This window comes from Lacerta agilis, chromosome 5 (assembly GCF_009819535.1).
Source record: "Lacerta agilis isolate rLacAgi1 chromosome 5, rLacAgi1.pri, whole genome shotgun sequence".
In the NCBI taxonomy this organism is placed as follows: Eukaryota; Metazoa; Chordata; class Lepidosauria; order Squamata; family Lacertidae; genus Lacerta; species Lacerta agilis.
In genome coordinates this window covers 76,998,269-77,016,146 of record NC_046316.1, presented here as the reverse complement: position 1 = coordinate 77,016,146, position 17,878 = coordinate 76,998,269, and the positions used below count along the sequence as shown (strand labels likewise).

The following is a 17,878-nucleotide window of genomic DNA, read 5'->3' as shown; positions in this document are numbered from 1 at the left end:
GGCATCCTGTTTCCCAGTGCAACCGTGCACTATTTTGGTCTGTAACCTTTTAATCACTACTCGTGCCAACTTTCTAAATTGCTTTTTAAAGTTTGAAGTCCTCTAACAAAGTTTAGGGGTACAGTTGGAAGTTCTGTTTCAAGGGAATATGACAAAGCTCTAGTGGGCATTTAGCTGATGTTCATGTACATTCTATTGGTGCATAAAAGCTGTAACTAATGTTTAAAACAAGGCTGGCCTACCCATGAGGCAAGGTGAGATGACAGCCTCAGGCAGCAGACCCCAATATAGATCTTTTTATCTCCCTTGCTCCTGATGTAGATCTTCACTCACCCCTCCTGTGAAACCCAGCCAAATGGGCAGGGTATAAATAATAAAGTTATTATTAAAATTATTATTATTATTATTATTCCCTGGTGGGGCGGGAGGCTCCATTTCGTGGTTCTCCTCAGTTGCCCAAATGTCTTAGTCTGGCCCTAGTTTAAAATGATACTGGAAAAATGTGAAATAGGTTATTGTTATATAAACAGAATGATAAATACTTATCTGTCCTCTGATTCTTTTGAAGTCATACCACAATGTTTTCAAGCTGATATATCTGTGAAAATCTCACTATATAACTAAAGTATGTACACTATCTCTTTTTTTGTTTTGTTTCTTAATGTATATTGTCTTGCTCTTTGTTTTAGGACTAAAAACTGGAATACGCCATTAATATTTGACCTTAAAGAAGGAACTGTCAGTTTAATTTTACAGGCAGAAAGGTAACTTGCTAATTGCATGTCTTAAAACAATATTTACTTAAATAGGGTGAGATAGTGGGATCATATTTGGAAGAAATATATGTGTTGACTTCGATGATAGTGTTTGGGAAGCAGTTTCCCAGCTAGATCTGACTCTTGACCTCATTACAATAATCTAGAGCTATGTGCTCTGCTTGCCTTGTTATATGCTCATGAATGTGACACTTGGCAATCTTGACTCTGTGAGTAAATCTGTGTGGATAAGCTTGGTTTGGACTTGATAATAATTTCCCCTCCAAGTAAATGTTTGTAGGTCTTGAATTTTTATCATTAACACTTGCCTTTTAAACCAGTTAGCAAAAAACCCCTCATTTTCCAAATAAGTGTATGTATCATTATGCAAATATTACCATGCATCTGTGCCGAGTCATTTCAGTATCGGATTGATGTAATATTAGATGTCCTAAGCAGAGGAGAAATTAGAGAACTTTAAAGGAAACACATTCGATTACAAATGCCAGTGCATTGATATATTATTTGAAAATACGTACTTGAATCAATGCATTTTTAAATTATGCAAGAAATAATAATAATACAGTATGTGGACAATTACGTTAATAGTATTGTGTGAAAATAGTTAATCAGTGTTTTCTCCTCTGCTTTTTATTTATAGACATTTTCTTCTTGTAGATGGTGGAGGGCTATATTTATATTCTTATGAAGGACGTTTAATTTCCTCTCCGAAGGTTCCAGGAATGAGAACAGATATACTAAATGTTCAGACCATTTCTTTGAGTAATGATACCCTAGCAATAAGAGATAAATCTGATGAAAAAGGTATGTTATACAGACATTTAAATTGTTATTTTTGCATAAAACGTTTCTTCTGAGCAAATAGAAGTAAATATGGGGTTGCCAATGCATCACTTATGGGTGTACTTGCACCTACCAAGCCTTTTCTTGATGTTTTCAGCATCCTCTCTCTCCTACTTAAGTTAGGCTTCAAAGAATCTATTGCAGCATATAGAAGGTTTCTTTCAAACCTAAATGTGATGAAGTGAGGGTTCAATAGATCACAGCTTAATTCTCACCCCCCAACTGATTACTCCACCTCACAAATGCCCCCACCGCAATTAAATTTGAAAGAATTCTTCTGCTTTGCCAAAATAAGTCATTTTTCAAGCCTAATTCCAATAGGGAGTGGCATTTCTTGTGGGCATATCACAGATAAGAAGGGTTAACCCTTCTTTCCTTTATCCACTTTAGTAATTATTGAATCTAAAAGATGACAATATTTTCTGTTTTCCACCTATTTTCTGATCTTCCTCTTCCTTTTTTGAGAAATTATGGGGTTTGTAATATATACACTTCTTATATAAAAAAGAACATCATGATAGTAAGTAAAACTTTTGGTTTTGATAAAAACACAAACAGTGTCTATGACAAGGGAAACCTTACATCAAAAAGAGCACAGCACTGTCTCAAGTCACAAGTTATTTTCCTGTGTTTACACAGCTGGCTCAAACTAGCACTGGATGTAACCCTTCTTTTTCCTTTTCATATGCAACCAACAACATCAGAACAGCACCTGTTCTCATAACATAGTTTTTTCCTGCCAATATAACCAGTGACCGCAAACCAATATCCTGTATCCTTCTAAAAGAAACTCATGACACTATGCTAATATGCAAATGGAAGAGTCTTTTAAAGTTAAACGTGCATGCCACATGGAATATAGATGACATATTATCAGCTGGATTTGGCATGTGATGTCAGTGCTTAAAATCTGTTTAGAATTAATCACTCCCTTCCATGTATTTGCTGAATTATGCAACATTTATTTCAGATTGTACATGTACTAGTTTTTCTAACCTTCCTGTCTTGAGAAAAGTAAACATGGGGTTAATCCTTGTATAAAATGTGACCTTGTATAAAGTAGATTAATATATTAACTCACAAATCCCATGCTTGTATACTCAGAAGTAAGTGCCACTGAATTCAATGGGATTTACTCCCCTGTAATGGTGTACATAGGATAAAACCCTGTTTTATGAAGCTAGTTATGTGCACCTACTTAACCTTTTCATCTTTTTTTTAAACAGTAGCATTTTAGCATACCAACAGTAAAAAACAAAGTAGATCCTGCATTGTATTGTTAATATCCTTCATTTTTCAATATTTCATGTTATATTCCTGTAAGTCTAATTGAAAGATTTATGCATTTTATGACAAAATGTAGTGAGCAGGGATAAAAATAATCACATTTTAATTTTTCTGTCATGTATAAGTTTTTGTTTACAAAATGGCCCAAGAAGTCAGCAGCTTGCAAAAGGACACAACTTGTGGGTGGGGGGCTCTTTGTCCAGTTGTTAAATTTCAGTTATAAGTCTTTCAGGTATCTAGCACAAATCAGGCTCTCAAGCAAATTACTAACAATAATAACAACAGTTCAAAGCATTCCGATGAAAAGTTCCTGGGGGTTTTTTTCTCCTTACAGTCATATGACAAGAGTGTAATGTATAGATTTTCCATTTGCAGTAATCAAGCAGCTATTCTTTGCTTTGTGGTTATATTGTTAAAATGGTCAGAAATCATGATAACTGGGATTCAGAGTGGCCTTGGCAGTGTGTTACATCTAGACATGTGAAAACCTGGTTCAAACCCCAGCTCTACCATGAATGTTTTCAGTCTTATGTTATCAAGGTTATAGAAAAGGTAAATGAAGTAAAGGTTGTAAACTACTGTGTACCCTGAAAAACAAATAGATGCATGGCACAAAATTTGAACTATAGTAAATGAAGAATAAAATACACCAAAGTTCCCATGTCATCCTACCAACATTACAAAAACACTTAAAAATAAATAGAGTATAACAGTCAAATTATTTATTGATACACGCTCTCTCTCTCTCTCTCTCTCTCTCTCTCTCTCAAGTTATTTACCTGTTTGAGCCTTTAGCTGGAAAGCCCTTAGGAGATGGGAAGCCCCTTACTCATAAGGTAATGTACATAGTATCATTTAATATTTGGGGGTAATATCAATAGTCATTATCAGAACAGACCATCACTGGAAATCATCCTCTGTAATTTAGGTTGGAGAGGCAGGTGTAATGTTGCTGAAAACCTCGGTGTGCTCAGATTGTTGAAAGAGACGTTGCATGAATAATTTTCTGCTTTGTAGCTTGGATATGTTCCCAGTTTCGAGTTCCAAGTATCCCAGCATGTTATCAGTTAGAAATCAGCCAGTGTTGATTGAAACTGAAAGAAATCTTAATTCAGTGATCATTGAGATTAATATAGCTGTTTCAGCAGTTAGCTAATGGGAGTTTAGAAGTTATGCACATCTAATTAATGAAATACAGGTTTCAATTTTAAAAGTCAGAAAAAAATATTTTGCCAGTTTGGCCAGATGTTTGATATATTTGGGTTTTTTTAAATAACGGCTTGGCTTTGTTTTTTAAAACAATAAGATACAGGTCAGAGTAAGATAACTCATTTGTAGAAATGAACATTTATTGTTGTTGTTTTTGTTGTTTATATATCACCCTGTATCCAAAGAACATAATTCACAGAGCATAATAATAAAACATCGTACAGAACACAATAATAGACTGCATGATGATAAAATAATCATAACAACATTCCTCTCCACACCCCTATATTTAATAGGCCATACACATTTTGTTCATAACTTTCTTTATTGGAGAGCTAGAGACTTAACTTTTTTAATAAATGAAAGCTCAAAGTCTGGGCCTCAGGTGTGCCAGTTAAGGTCTTCATGGGCACTAGGTTCATGACCCCTGCTCTAAATAGCAAATGTTTTTTCCCCTAGTTTTCTTATTCCCATTCCCACATGCTTCTTGACCTGCCAGTGTGGTGTAGTGGTTAAGAGTGGTAGACTCGTAATCTGGGGAACCAGGTTTGTGTGTCCGCTCCTCCACATGCAGCTGCTGGGTGCCCTTGGGCTAGTCACACTTCTTTGAAGTCTCTCAGCCCCACTCACCTCACAGAGTGTTTGTTGTGGGGGAGGAAGGGAAAGGAGAATGTAAGCCGCTTTGAGACTCCTTCGGGTAGTGAAAAGCGGGATATCAAATCCAAACTCCTCTTCCTTTCATTTCTTGTTTCATTCTCCTTTCATATTCAACCTCTACCTTATCACTACCCCCCAGCTGCTCATTTCTTTCATCCCTACTTCCTGGTTCTTTTACATTCACTTAACTTCTTCCTCCTAGAACAGCTTTCCTCTTGTATTCCCTGTTTCGTTGTTGTTGTTGTTGTTGTTGTTGTTGTTGTTAATAATAATAACAATAATTAATTAATTAATTAATTAATGTCCAGTAGCACATTGGAGACCAACTAAGTTTGTTCTGGGTATAAGCTTTTTGTGTGCATGCACACTTCTTCAGATACCATGAAATGCATACAAAAGCTTATACCCAGAACAAACTTTGTTGTTGTTTAGTTGTTTAGTCGTGTCCGACTCTTTGTGAGCCCATGGACCAGAGCACGCCAGGCACTCCAGTCTTCCACTGCCTCCTGGCAGTTTGGTCAGACTCATGTTGGTAGCTTCGAGAACACTGTCCAAACATCTCATCCTCTGTCATCCCCTTCTCCTTGTGCCCTCCATCTTTCCCAACATCAGGGTCTTTTCAAGGAAGTCTTCCCTTCTCATGACGTGGCCAAAGTATTGGAGCCTCAGCTTCAGGATCTGTCCTTCCAGTGAGCGCTCAGAGCTGCTTTCCTTAAGAATGGATAGGTTTGATCTTCTTGCAGTCCATGGGACTCTCAAGAGTCTCCTCCAGCACCATAATTCAATACTTTGGCGGTCAGCCTTCTTTATGGTCCAGCTCTCACTTCCATACATCACTACTGGGAAAACCATAGCTTTAACTATACGGACCTTTGTCAGCAAGGTGATGTCTCTGCTTTTTAAGATGCTGTTTAGGTTTGTCATTGCTTTTCTCCCAAGAAGCAAGTGTCTTTTAATTTTGTGACTGCTGTCACCATCTGCAGTGATCATGGAACCCAAGAAAGTAAAATCTCTCACTGCCTCCATTTCTTCCCCTTCTATTTGCCAGGAGGTGATGGGACCAGTGGCCATGATCTTAGTTTTTTTGATATTGAGCTTCAGACCATATTTTGCGCTCTCCTCTTTCACTCTCATTAAAAGGTTCTTTAATTCCTCCTCACTTTCTGCCATCAAGGTTGTGTCATCACCAATGTTAGTTGGTCTTATTTATTTTTTATTTGACTGCGTCAGACCAACATGGCTACCTACCTGAATCTAATAATAGTAAATATTATTATTTTTTTATCTCTCAGTCTCCTTCAACGCTTCCTTTGGCCCTTCCCCCTCAGATGAGGGAGACCTCCCCCCCAAAAAAAAACACTTTTTCTCCCGGCCAATTTTACTCACAGTTGTTAGTGCTGGGATTGGTCTAACCAAAATGCTTTGGCATGGCTAGGGACTGGAGCAGGGAATTTAAGGGGATCACCTGAAAGTGACCCACGGCCTACTGATATGTCCTAGCCCAAACATGGCTCTAAAAGAAAGTGGTCTGTGACTTAAGATATTAATGTAATATTGCCCACTCTTAGACTTCACACTATTCTGATTTAAAAATAATTCAACCTATTTATTACAAGAGGATTCAAGACCTGGTATAAGTTATACCTTTGACTTCGCATAGTATGAGCTTGTGTGGTATAGTAGATATAAGAGCAGGTTCTGGAACTGGGACACGCAGGTTCCTGTTTTCTTCTTGGACCAACTCACTGTCCTTCAGTGTACAAGATCAATGTGCAAAATGTTTATTCCTATAATGATTTATTCATTCATGTTTGTTTTTTAAATAAAGCATTTAGTTCCTAACTCCATGAAATATTACTGATTTATAATATAGACAGAAATCATGGAAATTGCCTTAGACCAGAAAGGACATACAAATGAAAGGAAAATTGCTTTTATTGACAAAAATAGAGACCTTTATATAACATCAGTGAAGAGATTTGGTAAAGAACAGAAGGTTATCAAAATAGGTAAGAATTAACTTTATGCAACTGATTTTTATCCCCTTCTTTCTAGCCCCTCACTATTGATAAAATAAAAATTATTATCTTTTTTTCTTGAAAGCCCTCCATTTTCATGAAGCCCTCCGCCCCGCACCCACCCACCCAAATGGTTCTTTCCCATGGAATCAAAATTTCTGAAAATTATATTTCTAAATAGAAGCACCCCTTAGGCGTGGGTGGACAATATTCCAGGAGTTAATTCCCATTATTGGCTTGCAACCATGGAATAAGTCAAGCCAATGGTATTTTCAGTTTCTAATATCTGCACATAATTTTACGGTGTCCAGTAAGTAAGCTAAAATACTGTACATGAAGCAATCAACAGTAATTTGTGATATTAAAAATTATATGCTCAGTACTTCTTTGTGTTCTCGGTGCAGTCATACATACAGGTTCTGCACCTAAGTAGACCAACACATGTTCACTTCCTTTTTGAGGGGTGGGGGAAGCCCAGCTGATGCTGGAGAGGGCATATTGCAGACACTGAGGCATAAAACCCCAGTAGGAGGACTGAGCCATAACCCTGTGTGCTGTGAGGGGGGAAACAAGACACCCATGCCCAGTATTCTACAGTGAGAGGAAGTTTCAGCACACACACAAGGAACACCAAGAAAAGGGGTTAAAAAAACTACCCATGAATTCTCGCAGGCTTGTGTTTGTTTGTTTGTTCTGCTTTAATCTTTCAGGGTACAAATTCTAATTTATGGGAAGTAAATCATAAACATTGTTTTACACAGAAGACAAAACTGTTACTTAAGAGTCGTATTTACTGGCAGAGAAGAGTTGAAGATATATTGTTTATATCGTAGTGTCATGTGCTTGAGCAGATACTTGATTCTGCTTACTTTCTGTTAAGGAACAATGGTGCATACTTTGGCGTGGAATGACACATGCAACATACTCTGTGGACTTCAAGATACACGCTTCACAGTCTGGTACTATCCCAATGTGGTATATGTAGACAAAGATCTCTTACCAAAAACCCTTTATGAAAGGGATGCAAGGTATTATATACTTTTACATCTAGTGTTTAATTAATAGTACCCTCATCAATAAATACTTTCCATTAGAAACCATCTGGAGTAAGATTACACAGTGTGAAAACATGGGTGCAATTACAGGAGAAAACAAGTGTGGAGTGCCATTGTTACACTTGGATCAGGGGCTAAATTTGAGCTACTAAATCTGCAGTTTCAAATTACAGGGTTGGATTTGATTAAATCAAACTGATTTAAATCACGATTTAAATCACTAGTCAGTAAGGCTTGATTTAAATCACAGTTTTCTACATAAAGACTAATTCTTGCTGGTATAACTATGCAAGTAGATGAATATGCAAGTAGATGAAGATTTTTAGAATAACAACTTTTCATATTAGTTTTTTTTATCCCCCAGTTTAATAGGGTAATCATTCATATTTGGACAATTTTTTGTTGTACTTAGGAAGGAGAAAAATAATCATTACCTTAATAATAACAATTTAAATTAGATTTATTAGCATCCATTCCACTCCAAACAATCAGAAAAATATTGTTCTATTCTGTTCACTGAACTCTCTTGAAACTTAACACTGAAGGGGTTGATTCTGTATTCATAGGTTTGTAGAACAATAGGCTTAAGGTCTTTTTCTCACTCTGTTCCTGTTATAACATTTTTGCTGTGAAGAAGAGGCTGTGATCTCTGCTGAGTCAAATTCAGTTTTGAGAACGGCAAAAGTAAACCAAGCATCTTTGATAATATCTTGTAGGCAGAGAAACTGCCCAATTATCTTGACAAAAACCTCTGGAAGAGCATAAATGACATTTGTGAATGGATTAATGGAATTATTTACCAAAACACTTAAACATATACAGCCTTATTCTACATAATTAAAAAACTAATCTTTATTTCATGATTGAATAACCTTTGGATGGTAATATATTTTCCCCAAAAAGCATTTTATTTTAAAAAAATCCAATTTAAATAAAAATAATCCAATTTAAATCAAAAAAATCTGATTTAAATCAAAAATCTGATTTTTTGATTTTTTTAAAAAAGAATCATTGATTTTTATCCACCCTGTCAAATTATCAGTTTCCATCTCTCCACCTGAAGAATCTATCTTTTCTGGTTATTTACTTTCATTTTTAGGGTGGTAAATAGATCTAGTTGCTATGTGCTAATCTATAAGCTCCCCTGTATAGTTAATGGTGGCACACTGCCATTGATTGTGGGCCCCCAGCTATTGAACACACTCCCTAGAGAGGCTCATCTGGCACTGACATTAATGTACTGTTTATTCTCTCGTGCTTTTTAAACATAATTTTGTATTTATTTAACCTTAGTTATTGCCACTTGATGATTGATTTTTAGCTCCTATGAGGCATGTTTACCTCTTTGGCTGAGTTAAATCTCTTGTTTTCTATGGTTGACATTTTGTTTTGTTGCTGTTTCAATTCAGTGTTTAATTCATTTTAATGTGTTTTTCTTTGAACTTGTTTTATACTCTGTTTTCTATATATCGCCTAGATAAATTATTTTATGAGGTGTGACTGATACAAAAAATAAAAATAATGTGATGTCACAAAAGCCCAGAAGAGAAATTGGGGTATATAGACTTGAAGAATATGGGCATATTTCCAGTGATAGGCAATGAATACTAAGAGAATGCTATTCTGCGTGCTTCCTCAGTCTCTCCTACATTGAGCACAGACCCTTAAACATGCCCACATTTCATTGGATGGCAGGATTGCACACCCATAGTCCTTTTCATTATGGAGAGGTGCAAAGAGCTTCTCTCTAAGTGATTGATGTAAGTGCCTTTCCACCATTGATGGGAGCAATTGATGCTGGAGGCTTGCTTACACTACTTTGTAGTCTTGTCTCCTTTCTTGGTTTTTTTAGATGTGGCAGCCATTTTGTGTTATTCCACACCTTCGTGGTAGCCATTTTGTGAGTGACACCCACATCAGCTTCTCAAAATTTCAGATGTGCCCACCGGACCAGAAAGTTTGAAATCCCTTCTTTAGATGAAACTATTCAACATTCAAATAATTTTATGATTTTTTCCCCTCAACAGCGAATTTAGTAAAAGTCCCCAGATTGTGAGTTTTGCTGGAAGTCAAGTAACGGTCAGGAGAGCTGATGGCTCACTTATTCACATCAGTATTTCACCTTATCCAGCCATACTCCATGAATATGTCAACAATTCAAAATGGGAAGATGCTGTCAGATTATGTCGCTTTGTTAAGGTAAAGATAAAATTCTGCAGTTTTTTGTAGTTTTCACATACCCATTACCACTTCAACTTTTGAAAAATGGACTTTGAAATATGAACTTTGTCAGGCTTTTGGGTCTGCCCTCAGCATGCAAAGAGTTCTCTCTATGTCCCATCCTCAAGTGTTTTTGAAACTCCCCATGCTTTTAAAAACTAGCTTATGTTGCACTAAAGAGTTCCACACCGCTCTGCTTCAGAGCCAGTGAGAATTCTAAAATTATTTACATTCTGGTAAAGTCATTTTTTTCTTTATTATGAAGAAGCTGAACAACTGTGGCTCCCCTAAAAAAAGCTCAACATTTTACCTCTTCCCTGACAAAATTTCAACAACTTGACCCGCTACCCCCAAAAAAGGGGGTAGATCACTGCCAGTTTTAACCCTGTGAGTAGATCACAGTCTCTTGGGAGTGGCCACCCTGAAATAGAGCATGCAGGTTTGTAGGATTGAATTCCCCCCAAAATTCTTAAAATGCTTTTTAAAATGCAATTGATTCTCATTGATGCAGCTGGTCATTTGACTGAGCTGAGTAGCAAAACTGCTCATCCTTCCATCTGACTGGCTGCCTCTTCTGCTCACACCCTGCTTTCCAGAGTGCTGTCATATGTGCCTGTCCAGGCTGTTTAAATGTAGGCATTGGCAGCCACCAATACAGTGTTTACATTCTATGTTTTTTGCACATAAGGGTTTTCTACGCGTAAGGGTTAGTAGCCTTTTAAGGGCAGAAGAGAAAAGGGAACATGCAACACTGTGTTCTGGCTCTTTTCTGTCTTCTGAAACAAGAACAGACTCATTAGTATAGTTCACTGCTATGGTGGCTGTCTCTCCTGGCAACAGATACCCTTGCTGCAGGTGGGAATGGGAGCAGAGGGCAGTGAGGCAAGCAAATAAATGAGTTGCTAACTCACTTCTATTTGTTTACATGGCAGGGTTATGCAGTTGTTTACAAAACCCTAACCCCATTTACCTGGGGAAATGCCTCATTGAATCCAGTAGTAGTTACTTCTGAGTAGACTTGGTTGGGATTGCACTATCAGATAGCTTTGGTTACTACACTATTTTTATATAGTGCCCTTGCCCCTCTTAAGAGCATGCAGATAGAAATATCATTCATATCTGGTAGCTTTAACAGTATGGTTACAAACAGTTTTACCAAGATCGGAATATATTTACTATAATTAACAATGACGTTTCATCAAGTAATTTTGCTATAATATGTATGGAATTTGTAACTTTCTGATTTATTCGCACGCACTTGAAATTGTCGTGATAAAATAAATATATCAGTTGTCTCTTGTATCATAGTTTAAAAGCAGAATCTGACATACTTTTTTATTGTCCATCATTTTGGTTCTTTTCTGTTCCCTCTGGCTTCTGCTTACATTTCAGTGTCAGTATTGAACAAAGGTTCTTCTTTAAATAGAAAATTTAATTGTAGAGTACCCCCTCTTCATGGAGAGAGAATATCTACTGGCAAATCTGTTTGCAGCCCATATTTAATTATTATTATTATTATTATTATTATTATTATTATTATTTGTACCCCGCATATCTGGCTGGGTTTCTGGGCATTCTGGGCGGCTTCCAAAGAACACTAAAAAAGAATAACACTTCCAACATTAAAAACTTCCCTAAACAGGGCTGCCTTCAGATGTCTTCTGAAAGTCAGATAGTGTTTATTTCCTTAACATCTAATATTAGAAATGAATAAATGTGGGGTTAGGGTGATGGGAGACCCACAATGACACTTTAACAGCTTGATATAGACGTTAACTTCTGCTCATTTTTCTATGGCTGAAAACAAACGATTGTCTTAAGCTTCTTCTCTTTCACTTTAAGGATCAAACATTGTGGGCATGTTTAGCTGCTATGGCAGTAGCCAGTAAAGATATGAATACAGCAGAAGTAGCCTATGCATCAATAGGTGAAGTAAGTAGATTCGCCTTAATAGTTTGTCTTCTTAGTTTCTTACAATGTAACTTTAAATGCGCTAATTTTATTAAAACTGTTGCATTTTTAAATAAAAAACACAGATCGACAAAGTTCAGTATATCAGTTCTATTAAAGATCTTCCATCAAAGGAATCAAGATTGGCTCATATCCTGCTTTTCAGTGGAAATGTACAGGATGCTGAAACACTGCTTCTTCAAGCTGGCCTTATTTATCAAGCTATTCAAGTCAACATTAACCTTTACAACTGGGAAAGGTAGTATGTTTCTTATGGATGTAGCATGTGTCTTACAGATTCAACTAATGTTTTTGTGATATACTTGTAAGTCAATTCCATTATTTTATTAGTCATTGTTCCCTGACATTTAACTAAATTGTTTTGAAGACTACATACTTGGGAGAAAAAAGAATATTTAATCCCATTCTTCTGCCCCAAAGGACTATATATTTTCTTATGAATGTAAAAGGAGGACTGGATTCAGCTAACAGTTCCCACTAGCTGAAGCCTGCATGAATATGTGTACTAGCATAATGGGGCTTTCTTCCTCCCCTCACTCTATTTGCCCCCAAATTGGTTGGGGGGGGCAGGAGACCCCCCCCCCAAAAAAATCAACATGTGAGGGAAGATTGTTCCATCAGGCAAGCACTGACAGCAACCTCCCATAATATTTAAGAGAACCTGTTTTTTTTGTTGGTGGTGGTTCTTTTTAAACTGTAGAATGAGTCACCAATGTAGAACTTGTGTGCTTGCTCTTCCATTCTACTTTTAAACATGCTTTAGTTGAGATGTTTCTAGTCATGGATTCTTTGAGATTCCAGCATTGCCAGGGGTTGGACTAGATGACCCTCGGGGGTCCCTTCCAAATCTACAGTTCTATGATTCTATGAAGACCAAACTGGGTCTCTTGCTCCTTACTTACATATAACATTTATGATTTTCTTTAAGTATAATAGCTGGGGTTCCTCAAGCCTATTTTAGGTGAGCCAGGGGCTTCTCCTGTTGATAAACCCCAAAAGTCTCTTGTGAAGATCCCTGGAGTCACGGATGTTAAACTCCAGCAATACAGGGACCACAGAGTGGCATTATTTGTGTTTAGAGTCTCTCCAATAGTTATATGAATCATTGTTTACGCTTGAAAGCAACAATGTTGCTTTAAAAACATAATCTTTTTGAGCAAAGTATATTATATGGGGAAGATACGTGTCAATTTCTTAATAGCACTGTAAGGACAATAGAAATATGACTGCTTCTCATAACATACTTCATAAAATTTGTCTAGTGCCTAGACATCATTGCCAGCACTAATGCTAGGTTTCTTCTTGCTTTATGTCAAGAAAACTTTCCACCAGTGTAGTCACTGTACAGCATGTATTTTTTTTATAAAAACCAAAGCATTTGTAATTAGGCCAGTTTCTGAGTTCAGCCTGATGAGCTCATTATTGTTTTCTTCTAGGGCACTAGAACTTGCAGTGAAACACAAGACACACGTTGACACGGTTCTGGCTTACCGACAAAAGTTCTTGGATGACTTTGGTAAAAAAGAAACAAATCAGAGATTTTTGCAGTATGCAGAAGGGGCAAGTATTTGTGGAAGCTGTGCTATATATTGTCAGAAAGTCAGCATTATAGCTGTGAAACAACTTGAAACTATAGTCTAATATGAGATTAGTAATGCTTTGTGCTTGTGCTTTTACGGTAGCAGATAAAACAAACTGTTTATTATCTTTAGTTTTCAGGGTCTGCATTTTGTGGCTTAATTTTTAATGTCTACAGAGCTGGGCCCAAAGTATGTCGGGGGATGTCCCATGACAATTTTGACAATCACCCTGTGTAAATATTACACAGCTGAGTAATATAGGTGGAACATTGTTATTTACTGGGAAATAGAAACATTAAGGTTGAGGGGTTTTTTCTGTTTCTGAAGCTTTCAATTTTGAGGTTTCACCAGTGCAAGCTGGTTCAGTAACAGATGCGGTCATAACCTATTCTTGGGTTGACATCCTGTGGGGCCACTACAGCAAAAGCCCCAGTGCTGTTTTGCTTAGCATAGCTTTTAGTAAGGTATAATAAATATTATCTGAAAATCATATGCAGCTTTTGGCAATCTGCATCATAGCCTTCACACTCCTCCTGTGTAAGAGAGGGATAGAGATTTAGCGAAGCAGCATGTGGGACTTAACTTGGCCAGCAATATTTGGCAAGTTTGGATTGTACTATAACAGATCTCAGTAGCAGCCTTCTGAAACAACATAAAATAGTTGTGGTAAAGGGAGGCCTCATTTGGCTCTAACGTCACCACTGTTATTTGTGCCATCTTTGATGGAAGTGGAGACATAATATACAATGAGGGGGAATACAGGCTGAAATCCAAACAGCTAATGCAAGGGGCTTCTGCAAGGGGCCAGTTGCCTTTTTAATTTTAACAGCTGAGTTCTTTAACAGATCACAAGCTGCTTTTGAAACTCCCATCAATTTCAAAATCTGTCTCTATGTGACATGGGGTCATGTTTGATAAAAATAAGCATAACTCTTTGGGTCTAGAAAACATATTTCTTGCTTCTTTAGATCCTAGACATTTATTAATTCTAATAAAATTAACAGGTTTTTTGTTTTTTGTATTTGCTGTGGTACAAACTGCAGTGAATATGGCAAAAGATGGATATCATTCTCTCTCTCTCTCTCTCTCTCTCACACACACACACACACACACACACACAGAGAGAGAGAGAGAGAGAGAGAGAGAGAGAGAGATTTCCTTGAAAATATGTAATAAAATAATAATAATAATTTTTTATTTATACCCCGCCCTTCCCAGCCAAAAACCGGGCTCAGGGCGGAGTCATTGTTTTCTAAAGGTTCTGAAATATGCACAAATTCCAATTCTTATATGGAGGGTTATGGTACATACATGTTCATTTCGCAGCTGCAACATTAAGTGTTGATTTGCCTCTATGAATGTGCCATTACAGATACAAAACCTTAGCTAGAGCTTTTCTATATACCCACTTCACCTCAAACAGTACTTTAAGTGGTCAGGTCACACATTCAGCAGCCAGTCAACAGGTTTAGAGAAAACAAGCAATGCTAGATGATCCATCAGAGCCCACTTTATGCATATCCTAATGCCATTAAAAGAGATATCAAAATCATGAAAAGGTTAAAGTCATATCTGAGATGCACAATGCCTCTAGATGTTTGGATGATGTATTTTAATATTTTAGGTGAGGATCTGAAGTACAACTTTTGCACATACAAGGGCCTTTTCAGTTCCCCTCCAGCAGCAGCAAACCCCACCCTGCAATCAAGTTTGCCTCTAAAGTCAGAGGACTTTCCAGAGTGACAACCCATGAGCTGCAAGGGGCTGCCAACAGAAGGAAAAATTGGCAATCCATTTGCATGCAGAAGCATTTGCTGCACCCACATGGGCTTGTCTGGATCGCTGCCATAGTACCAAGATTTAGTTTCTTAATCTTGCTAACACATTGCAGAAAGCTGCCCAGCCACAAAAGGCCAACAAGCAGAAAGTTATGAAGAAATCTGTAGCAGATGTAACATATAAAGTAAAGACTTGTCAGGTTAATTTATATGCATCTACTATAATTATGATTAATGGATACTTTCTCTCCCCCTCACCCCCTGGATTCTGCAGCTTGAAGTCAACTGGGATAAAATCAAAGCCAAAATAGAATTGGAAATTGCTAAAGAGAGAGAACGAGCTGCAGCTACACCAGCAGTCAGAGCAAGCATAACCATACAGCGCTAAGTGGCATGCTGATTATATTAAGTAGTGGTTTTATCACTCTGCTACTTCAGCATACTGGTAAGCCTTGGTATTTTGGGATGGACAGTAGTGCCTGACTCCCATATCCTGAACTTTCTATAGCTATTGATTTATTGTTAATGCAAATGAATTTGTATGTATGTCATCCTATGCTACCAACGACAATCCTATTCTAGTTATGGTAATACGAAAAGTTTGGAGTGAGCATGGCATATGTTACCAGAATCAGGTTCTCTGACCTTTGGTTTCTCAAAAGAAAATTGTTGGTCTTGGTAGCAGAGCTGAGGCAGTGGAAACTATCACATAAATAAATGGTCAACTATTAAGATTACCAATAGACAAGCATGGAATTTATTTTCAAAGCAGACTGCTTACCTAAACATATTTATGCCTAAGGAAGCTCTTTTTGTATACAAATTTATGGGTCTGAAGTATAATCTGCCTGAAAACCAAGGAAGCGTTATACCATGAGCACAGACTGCAGTCCTGAAACTGCTGGATAATGAATATTTCCAAGAAATTTATTAAAATTTCTGATTTGTTTTTCTTTTGTAAATGATTTTGAGATTGCAGGGTTAACTTTAGCAGAAGCAGCATAATGAATCCTGCTAGAATGAAACAAATATTGTTGATATAGACAGTGGCATACAAGATGGTTGATGTAATGGGTAGTCCTTAGTTGAACTAACTTCTGTTGACACTGAAGTATACAAAACATAAACTCTGTACAATGAATACCAGCATATGCAAACACAAACTGGAGATACTTTTTAAAAACTTGTTTTCTCCCAAGTTCAACATAGCAAGTAATACACCTAACAATGTGCATATGTTGTAAAACGTATTTGTTTAAAATGACACTTAATTTTTCTAGGAATAGTTAATGCTAGGTGATAAGGCATTTCTATTTTTGAAAATGTTCAGATATCCCGGTCCTTTAAAAGCATATTGTGATGGTTAGCTGTCCCATTTCCCTTATTTATTTATGGTATTTCACCAGTGCACTGGGGATTTAGAAAAACCTCAAGCCACTTTATTGGTGTAGCCTCATTACTTGTCCAAAGTATCCCCATTGCCAATGATTTCAAGAATACAGCACTAATGTCCTGATTGTTTAACAGGCAAAACACAATATTTTATGGTGATATCAGTAGTATAATATTTTTGTACAATAAATCATTACTTGGAATCAAAAATCATTTTGTAACTGGTGTTAATGGAAATACTGTGCCTTTCATAATAAATGCATAAATTATTACATGTTTTGGTTTGTTAATGAACTTGCTAAATGAAACCATTGTCTCCTTAAGCATTTGCAATACTTTGAAATATTACAAATCCACCACAGGCTTTGTTCCTATTAGCCAGGAAGGCAGCCTTACATATCACTTCGTGCCATGTCAAACATACATAAGAAGCATGGACAACCAAATGGCAAGAGACTTGCATTTTTACTATACTGTAATGTCCAAAGTGGGATCATGGAGCCCATCAATGAAATATGAGAGTTTTACCTTGAATCTCAGAGCAGAAGTGAGGATTTTTGAAGCACAAGTCTTTGGGTTCATAGATCTGTCTTATTGTCTTGTTTGTCATTATGGGCTAACTGGACTCAATTGATTTCTAATAAATTATCATCTATTGTAAACAATATTATCCATAACAACTATATAAACATAATACGAATATGAAACTGAAGAGAGAGAAAAATGTAGATTTCACATTCATTTATAAAACTTTAAAATTCAATTTAAAACATATTAACAAGAAAGCCCTCTTCAGGCCAGGGTTTCTGTTGCTGAGGAGGGAGCTATACACATGATTCCCAGAGGGCTATGGGGTTTCAAGGCGACTGTTCAGACAAAGGAACCCTAATCTTGAAGCATTGTCAGAACTAAGGGTGTTTATGCAATACAATGCCTTTTGGTCTGGAACCATTTCTGAATATTGTTCCAAATTGATCAAGGAAGCTGCTGTATTTATTCACCGAGCAACAATATCTACCTCTCTTAATTGCAGAGAAGTTACCTTTACGTGGTCAGGTCAATGAAAATCTAATGTTTTTGCCAGGATAGATG

At 36.9% G+C, this 17,878-nt stretch overlaps 1 protein-coding gene across 2 annotated transcripts in view; it reads left to right on the top strand.

The window, feature by feature from the left end:
• Positions 1-17,058, top strand: part of IFT80 (intraflagellar transport 80) — a 63,449-nt gene extending 46,391 nt beyond the window's left edge. For both annotated transcript variants that reach the window (XM_033150562.1, XM_033150561.1), the window contains exons 11-20: positions 690-764; positions 1,417-1,580; positions 3,678-3,742; positions 6,646-6,781; positions 7,671-7,818; positions 9,873-10,044; positions 11,908-11,997; positions 12,102-12,274; positions 13,473-13,596; positions 15,669-17,058. In XM_033150562.1, coding sequence (XP_033006453.1) covers positions 690-764; positions 1,417-1,580; positions 3,678-3,742; positions 6,646-6,781; positions 7,671-7,818; positions 9,873-10,044; positions 11,908-11,997; positions 12,102-12,274; positions 13,473-13,596; positions 15,669-15,782 — 1,261 coding nt within the window. In that variant the 3' untranslated portion in view covers positions 15,783-17,058. The remainder of the gene's footprint in view (positions 1-689; positions 765-1,416; positions 1,581-3,677; positions 3,743-6,645; positions 6,782-7,670; positions 7,819-9,872; positions 10,045-11,907; positions 11,998-12,101; positions 12,275-13,472; positions 13,597-15,668) is intronic.
• The last annotated feature ends 820 nt before the right edge of the window (positions 17,059-17,878 follow it).